Genomic DNA, 8727 nt, shown 5'->3' with positions numbered 1-8727 from the left:
GTAGGGAAAATAACCTGTGGCATATTTGTGGCCTGAATCAATGTCTGGTTTGAAATAAAATCCACATAGTCAAGCAAGCAGTGGAACATCATTAAGATTAGGAGTGCAGCTGTCTGTATTTTGATCTGCTTGGGAGATTTTCACCTCAAACTTCAACTACCCTTTAAAAAAAGTGTTCAGCAAACTGGTGACTGGATTATTTTTCCTTCTGCTGAAGACATTAAGGATGGTACTGCTTTTTAAGCAACCCAAGTAGCCAGAAGTCATAAACTGAACACTCCAAAGTAATGAGATTGGCTCTAAAACTCATAAGGGTTTTTCATTATTTGTTCCTGTTAACTTGCTTTCTAGGTTTCAAACATTATTTCCTCATTTGCCTGGGGCTTTTGTGCTTTCCTTTGCAAAAATAATACAAAAAAATAAAGGTGCTGCATTTGTATGAGTGTGGGTCCAGAGAGTTACATGTGCATGAATATCTCAGAGGAGAAACCTCTAAGGGCCTGACCTCCCCTTTTGGAGGTGGCCATGGGATCCTGAGGTCTCTCAAATGATTCTTATATCAAAATAATCATTAATTGCTTTTACCCAGGAACTTAGCATGGGTAATGAGATACGTTTGGCTTGCTGAGTTATGAGCTATTGTTTGCACTGTGCCCTTCCCTGTTTCCTTCCCTAGCTCTGAGAAGCTGAGGTTAACTCTCCTGCCCAGGACCTTCTCACTGCACTGACCACTCTGAGAATGAGCTGCTCTCTCCAATCCTCTTCCTGGGTACCAGGTTTTGCAACAAATATTCCCTCCCCCCCTAGGTCTTCTGAATTAAGGAGGATGAAGGAGAAGGAAAGAGAGAAGTACCTCTAAGAGACATTGGTGACATAGCAGACTGCACTTTTGGAAAGGGTTTAAGCACCAAGATGATGGAGAACCTGAATCAAGCAGAGCCTGGTCCACCACAAAGGAGCTCAGAAGTAGGCAAAAGCCATACGTGATTGTTCTGAGAGGGAGTCTTTTATCTGGGCTTTTTTTGATTTTTTTTTTTGATTTTTTTTTTTTATGGTTTATGGTTGTGTTACTCCTGCCTTATGCTACTGGGGGCCAAGAACACGTACTCCCTGCTGTAACAGCCTGCAACAGGAGACAGAGCTGGCAAGCGAAGTAACAACTCTTGTAATTCACTGACTACACCCTAACAAATGCTGTTAGTGAATACAATTAGCATGAGGCTATTCTTTCTTTGTCTAATTTATAACTTCTGGATTGGCTGTCTCTGTATTACATTCTCCTGTGGTTCCAGCCACCTACAAAACAATTACTTCATTAAAGAAGATGGGATAGTTGGTATTTTCTTGTGGATAATGCCAGACTTGTCCTTCCTGGACGTGTTGGGACTGAGCTGCTTCTGAGACCATTTCCCAGAGCCAGCAGGTCCCGTTTGGCTCCTTCCCACTAACCACAGCAGGACCTTAGGGGATGGAAGGCAGCACAGGGAATGCCCAACAGCTTCCAGGTTCAAAACCCCAAGGAGACTGCTCTGTTTCTGCTGACCTTCAATGAGAATTCCTCCTGCAGTTGATCCCTCTGAGGTCTCTTTCCACCTGCACCTCGCAGTTCTGGACCAAACTGCTTCTGCCGAGGTGCAAACTCTCTCTCCTGTGTCAGGTGGCTGTCAGCCAAGTCCTGCACAGGGGAGACTGAACCTGCCACAGCCTTCACATCAGCATGACTCAGGGCTCTGCTGGCTTTTCCTTCATGCTGTAGCGTCACCTTTCACCGGTATTGGAAGGGAGCAGGTATGAACCCAGGGAGCAGCTCAGGTACATGGGTATTTCACTTCTTCTGCCTGGGGGGGGTTTGGGTAGTTTATCAAATAAGCACGGGAGTTGCACATGGAGGGGTCAGCAGCGACACGAGCTGATCATTGGGAAGCCCTCGAGCTGCTGGGGACTTGCTTTTCTCTTCTCTGCAGAAATATCCATCTGGGTAAGGGATCTGGAGACCCCGTCCTGGGCAGCTCCCACACTTTCTATGGGGGAAAACCCATCGATTCACTATCCACAAAGCACAGCCCTCCCCTTCCATCCCCCCGTGCCCGGAGGGCGCTGCCTGACCCACATTCTGCGGTAATCCAGCCGTGCTCCCATCCAGCCCGGTGCCTGCCTGGGGCTGCGTTCTGTGCCCCCGCCCAGGGAGCTGCTGCTGACACCCTGCCCCAGCAGGCAGCCCAGGGGAGCTGGGCCCCCCGCAGCTCTTCAGCCATGAACAGCACGGCTGTCGTGTGCCACGTGGAAGGCGATGTGCTCTCCTGGGCAGAAGATGGATCAGGAAAGTGCCCAAGCTCCAGTGCTACCTGCCAGCTTATTCAAAGAACTGCTACAGAAAGAATTAAGTTCTTGCTGGTCTGGAGAAGCTGGGCTGAGAAAGGGATTCACTTCCTTTGACCAAGGGTCTTGGTTGTCTCTTAGAGCAGCAAAAAGGAGCTTGGTGTCTGTAGACACTTAGCTTTGTTCTGTGCAGCATGGGCCAAGGTGGCTGGAGATGCCCCGCTGCCCCGCCAGGCTGCTCAGACCTCCTGGTCCCTTCCGCCGGCCACCTTCAGGGAATGTGAACAGAGCCCTCCTTGTGGCCCCTCGTCAGCAACACAGCCCAGTGCAGGAGGAGGTGGAGGGCGTTCCCCAGGCCAGTACCTGCCGTCACTTACCACCCCCGTGCAGCACGGCCACCATGATGGACGGGAACCACGACGTCTGGCTGTTGGTGGCCTGGAACTCCTGCTGGAGGTCCGTGAAGAAGACGCCGATGCAGGAGGGGAAGCCCAGCGTCAGCCCCTGCAGCAGCACTGCGGCGAGCAGCACCATCCATGCCCATCCCTGGTCCTGGGGCCCCTGGGGCTTGGCAGCTTTGCGTGCTGCTGCTCCTCCTTGGGGCATGGTGGCTTCTTTCTCCTCCTAAGACAGGCTGCGGCCACCATGCAACCCAGCGAATGGACCTACAGAGAAGAGGTGATGGTATTTCCGAGGCTCGGAGGCACCAGTGAGTCCCACACCTTCTGTGGCTGACACTCTAGACTTCTTGCTCTGCATTGCTTCTAGCACCTCCCTTCCTTCTCACTACAGGATCCTGGCAACAGATTGCTTGGGAAAACTGCCTTCCCCTTTTATATTTCACAAGACTCTGGCCACAGCCAGGTAGAGAACAGGACCACACCTCCTCTGAGGTATGAATTGGCCTTACCTACGTCCCGCCCTTATTTTCCCTTTCACCTGCTTTCATCAGATGGACTCCCCTTGCTGGCAATTGCTAAGGTCACTCAGTCCTCACGCTGAGAAAAGAAGGAAAAATGCTGCAAATGCCAAGAAAAACAGAAACATATAAAGCGTGTGTGTCACAGCAGAGCTCAGTGTGAACCTTTCAAGAAAACTTCACCTACCTACAAAAGGCTAGTGGTGAAAAAGTGTTTTTAAAGCTGATAATTAATTAAGATCTAATGATCTCAGATAGGCTTTTGCTTGATGTCCCTTTAGTTCTAGAGCTTCTTCTGAGCGATCCCAGGTCTGAGACGGGCAGCATGAAATATATAGCAACAGCATTCCCCACACAAATAAACATGCATCAGAAAAAAACCTGTGGCAGCTGCATGAGCACCAAGAAAGGGCCCATAAAGTCACTGCACGGTGCAGTAGTTATTTAACACTCCAACAGTGGTTTGTCCCTAAACCAATACCTACCTTTGAGTTTTGCATGCAGCTTTAAAAATGAATAATAGTTGGATTTTGCTCATTATTTCAAATCTGCCATGGTGGCTGAAAGTGGGTTTCGTACCTCAGGCAGAGAGCAGAGCTGGTGAAGGGCAGGGCAGGGGCTCATCCCGTGTGCGCAGCCTGCTCAGCTCCTGGCCCGCGGTTAGATCCTTCTGCTTCAGTGGTGACCAAAAGCTTTGATGAAGCCTTTTGCAATATTAACCTAGGCATCCCTTCTGTAAACAGGGCTCTCACGCCGGCTGGCTCGCAGCCAAAAGGACAAAAAAGGGCCAGGAACGGATGGGGCCCGTGGGAAGGGGCTCTGAGATGCAAATCACGGTGGTGGTGCTCCACACTTTAATCCTTTGTCCACTTTAGCCGGGAGCAGATAATGCAACTAATTCAAGGGCTTGTCTCTCTGGTGTGAATTGGCTGGATGACAGCCTAAAACCTCTCCCCGGCAACAGCAGACCTGCAGGAAAAGGCAGCAGCACAGCTCCTCTCTGGTCCCAGCTGCACTGTCCAGCTCTTGAGCCTGTCCAGCAGAAGATTCCTGGCTCCCCTCTCCTCTCCCTGTGCGCCTGCTCGCTGGGGAGGACTCTCCAGCCGGGCTGCAGACCCCGTGGCTTTCATCCCCCTCCTGCCCTGGCTGCAGGACAGCTTTGCCCCTGGGCAGCCCGACCTGCAGTCGCTGCAAGGACCCTGGAGATGTGCTGCCGGGCACCGCGTGGCCTCTTCGCTGCCTCCTCCTCCTCCTCGCTGCCTGCATAAAGGTAAAGAAACAAGTCGGTTCCAGGTTCCAGCGCTGGCTTAGCCACACCGACCAACAGCAGCGGGCAAAACCTGGGTTTAACCCTTCCCAGGGTTACCAGGCAGGACGGCCAGTGCAGATGCGGGGGGCTGGGGCGTGTTTTCCTGCTCCTACGGGCTTGATGTTCTTAGGCAACCTGCTCCTGACGCTGGGCAGTGAACATGAGAGAGCAGGGGCATGGGTGAAGCAGGGGCAGATTGTCACATGTACGTGCTCATCCCATGCTGGTAGCACTGGGACTCGGGCTGAAGTTCACAGCAGGAGCCACACCTGGGTCCTGCTGGCACCAGTGTGCTTTTGTTGGGAGCAGACAGACCGGTGCAAAGGTGCTTCCCTCTACCAGCCCGTGCAGTGCCTGGGGATGGACGGGTGCCCTGGGTGGGACAAGGAGGAACCCAGTGCTGGTTTCAGTCCTTCTCCATGGCTACTCTCTGCCCTGATGAACTGATTCTCTCTCATTCAGGTCTGAACGTTGTTTCTTCTTCCACTGACCCCCAAGACACCAGCATTAAAGCTTTACTGGATTGCCCTACCTGTGATGGCAGCAGACCAGGAGTGCTCACACAGTGATTCTCCGTGCTTCTTGTGTGCCTCAGTTTCCCTCGGGTGCAATAGGGGACAAGCAGCTGCTGGGATGAGGGTTGCTGGCTGCTCTCTGCAGGGGCAGGAAGCCCTTTTTGCTGAGAAACACAAGGGCCTGGGGCATTTCTGTAGCTCACCTCCTAGGAAGAGGTTTACATGTAGCCTGCAAATGATGATGATATCTCTCTATGGTACCTCTGTGGGCAGAACAGCAGCCCTACAGCGGCTCAGGAGGGTGGCCCAGCAAAGTCAAAAGTGTGGCTGAAGGGGGAGGCAGAACCACTGCCCCCAGTGGTGGGGCTTGGAGGGCTGTTCAGAGACAGATTATGTCTGTGGCTCGGGAGCAGGGATGGAAATGAGGAAAGTTTGTTGTTCATGGTCCATTAGGTCTGTGCATCCTCCTGCTGCCCCAGCTCAGCCCCAGTGTGTGCTGGACATGGATTTTATGAATGTGTAAATTAAGCTGCCTGCACAGAGGTGAGATGTTGACTGTAAATAGAGTGGGTGGTAAACTGTTTTTTTGGGGTCACTCAATGTCTGTTGGAGGTAGGAAGGCCAAGCACTTCTCTTGGTAAATACCTTTATAAGTGACTTTTAAAGTACCTTTTCATCCTAAGACCTTGGCTTGCCTCGTCATCCTCTCCCAGTCAGGTCGTATCATGTCCCAGCTGACTTTTCCAGGGTGGCCCAGTAAGGTGACAGCAGGGAACCAGATCTAGCTCTGGTGGAAGTGTTGGCCCAGGTGGTGCAGCCTGCTCCAGTGCTACGGGCTTGTGTCTGTGGGATGCCACTTGTCAGCAGGCTGGGGCTGGGGCACGGTGGAGGTGGCTGCAAGTCCCCTGCTCTGTGCAGGTCCTTACCAGGGTGTTACAGCTCTGTAAGTCAGTCCTGAGCTCAGGAGCCTCAGCAGCAGTTTGAGATCAGACCATGTGCCTGGAAACTAAAGTGCAAATGCCTCAGAGCTTGCAAATCACCGTTAGGAAAGACTAGTTGAATTTGTTCCAGAGATCCAGATTAGCAAATTGTCTGACAGATTGAGTCTTGCAGAGGAAGTGTCTCTGTGTGTGGGGGTGTTGTTTGTGTTGGTTTTCTTTTTTTTTTTTAAAAAAAAAAAGCAAGGAAAACTAAGTGGCACCTAAAACCAGACTCCTGGCCTGAGACTGAGGCAGGGACAGGATCTGAACAACCCTGGCAAGACCCTACAGAACAGCTCTGCTGGTGCTGCAAAAATGGGGCTATGCCAAGGATGGGGGAAGTGCTGCTTTACCCTGAGTTTCCCAAGCAGTTCCCATAGCATCAGTCCCACATCTTCCCCCTGCAAAGGGCATCAGGGTCCTGCCTGCACTAATAGGTCTTAATTAGCCTGACCAGCCTCATTTTGGGCCTCCTTCCACACCCCCTCTGCCCCATTTGCTCCCCAGCAGCATTTAAGCCCAGTTCCTTGCCTCATTTAGTCTCTGATCTGTCTCACCACCGTTTTCTCCTCTCTTGGGCTGACTTTGGATCTGCCTGGCTCGTTAGTCACTAGCAACGTGGGTGTAACACCAGGTAGCACTATTTTTGGGATTCTGTTTCAGGACCATTAGCTGGTGCTGGGGCTAGCACTGCTTGGTGTGGAGATGGGGGTGGGGGTTGAGGAGGCAGCTGGCACCAGAGCATGTGCTGACAGCTCCATCAGTTTGCAGGAATCCAGCAAGATGCAGCTTGTCCCTGCTCTTTATCCAGGTGGCAAACCTCTGGCTGGTGAGTGATTGCAAACGGTCTGTGTGCAAGCTGACCCTCGCTCCCAGCTGCTGCTGCCCCCCAGGAGCTGCCCGTGGCTGCCCCAGAGCCTGTGCTTTGTGCAGCAGGGTGCCAGGAAGGGCACCTCTCCCCGGGGCAAGGGGGATGGCTCTGGGGATGAGTCTGAGCAAGATGTGTGTGTGTAAATTTGTGCTGGAGGTGGCTTGGAAGTAGCTCTGGCTCATGCTGTGTGATACCCTGACCTGCTGTGTTGTCCTGTGCTGCTGGTGGCATGGGGCAGGGGGACAAGGACTGGTGGTGCCATGGGGCTGCCCAAACAGTCAGAGGTCATTGCTGGGAACCTGGCTGAGGTTACTGAGGGTATCTGGAAGGTGCTGCTGCTTTTCTTTCAAAAACCTTCTGTATTTGTGAGGGTGAGGAGGGTGGTGTGCTCCCTGGAAAGTGGGGCTTTGGAAGAGATGGAGCTACCTTATTGTTAGAGGCATGAAAACATAGGCAGTGGATGAGGATGGGTCATGGGGAGGGGGCAATGGGCTGTGCTGCAGCTGTGGGGGAGTCTAACCCTGCTCCATCCCTCCCATGAGTTGGCATCTGGGGACTCTGAGCAGTGGTTCGGGGGACCCTTTAGCAGATCTCATCTATCAAGCTCTTAGTTGCCATTTCCCTTGGCTTTTATTAATGAGGAATTAAGAGAGTTAGTGGAGGAAGGATCAAGAGAAGTGTTTTCCTGTGGCTGGCTGCTGGGTCCTTGGAGCAGCTGGAGGAGGTTGTTGGGGGTAGAAAGTGTGCAGCCAGAACTTGTGGAGTGTGGTATTTGGAAAGGCAGCAGGTTTTTGGGCTCCAGCCAGCCAAGAGAAGCAGCCTTGGGCATGCTGCTTTCAGCAGATGCTCTGCTCTCCCAGCCAGGCCCTGCTCAGGTCTCTTGTCCGAGGACAGTTGCTCCAAGGAAGGTGCAGGTGGTGCCTAGAAGTCACAACAGGGCAGAAAAGAAGATCCAGGAGTTTGGTGCTGACACCTAGACTCCTTCTGTCCACCACAGAGGGATCATGATGTTCAGCATGGTGAGTGCTGGGGAAGGAGAGACAGGAGCTCTTCATCCCATGGGGAAGTGGGGGTCTCTGTGCCTCAGGGCCATGTTGTCAGGGGTGTGTGTGGAAACAGCAGAGTGGCCTTTGTTTCATGAGCAAACCCCCTTTGGCTTGGCAGATACAACCATCCCCTTCTTACTGTTTATGTGTGTCTCTGCATTCAAATTTTAGATGAAATCTGTCTGAAATATTACTGTTCATTAGGTATTTCCCAGCCCTTTAGTGGGAACTGAACCTGTCTGCTTTTCTGAGACATCTTGAACTCAGTGCCTGGATTAAGGGCCTGACTCGTTGCTTGGTTGCCCAAACAGTTTTCCTCATTTTTTAGCCTCTGTCATTTGTATTCCTCAGGATCGCTGGTGCGTGTTTTCCTGGCTGTGCTGGAGGACCTGCTGCCCAGACTGCCCTGAGCAGAGTCATGGGGGGAAGGTGCTCACCCACCTTTCCCAAGGATTTTCTTGGTGACACAGAGACCAGCTGAGCTCTCAGCAAGCTGAAGATCTGCTGAAGACCCATGAAACTTGAGGACTCCTCACACTTCAGACTGAGGATGGACTTGTATCAGACTCCCATCTGCTGAAGTCTGGGGAAGCTGTAGGAGGGATGGAGGCCTCTCACAGGAAATGCTGCCAGAAGGTCAAATATTGGTGCCTTTGCTCATCTGTCACACCACCATCTGAAGGCAATTGCTGAGGGATTGCAGCTCCTTGACTGTGGTTGGTAAAAACCAACGTGTTTCTCCAGCCCTAGAAGGGAGAAGGTACACGG

The 8727-nt window shown here is 52.2% G+C and overlaps 1 protein-coding gene across 1 annotated transcript in view; it reads right to left on the bottom strand.

Moving 5' to 3' along the window:
* SLC16A5 (solute carrier family 16 (monocarboxylate transporter), member 5) overlaps positions 1-2925 on the bottom strand; it is a 7859-nt gene extending 4934 nt beyond the window's left edge. Inside the window, exon 1 of the mRNA XM_008943483.1 lies at positions 2697-2925. Within this exon, the coding sequence (XP_008941731.1) occupies positions 2697-2925 (229 nt within the window). The remainder of the gene's footprint in view (positions 1-2696) is intronic.
* Positions 2926-8727: the final 5802 nt, after the last annotated feature.

This window comes from Merops nubicus, unplaced genomic scaffold, assembly GCF_000691845.1.
Source record: "Merops nubicus isolate BGI_N331 unplaced genomic scaffold, ASM69184v1 scaffold19187, whole genome shotgun sequence".
NCBI lineage: Eukaryota > Metazoa > Chordata > Aves > Coraciiformes > Meropidae > Merops > Merops nubicus.
This window is presented reverse-complemented; position numbering and strand designations above follow the sequence as displayed.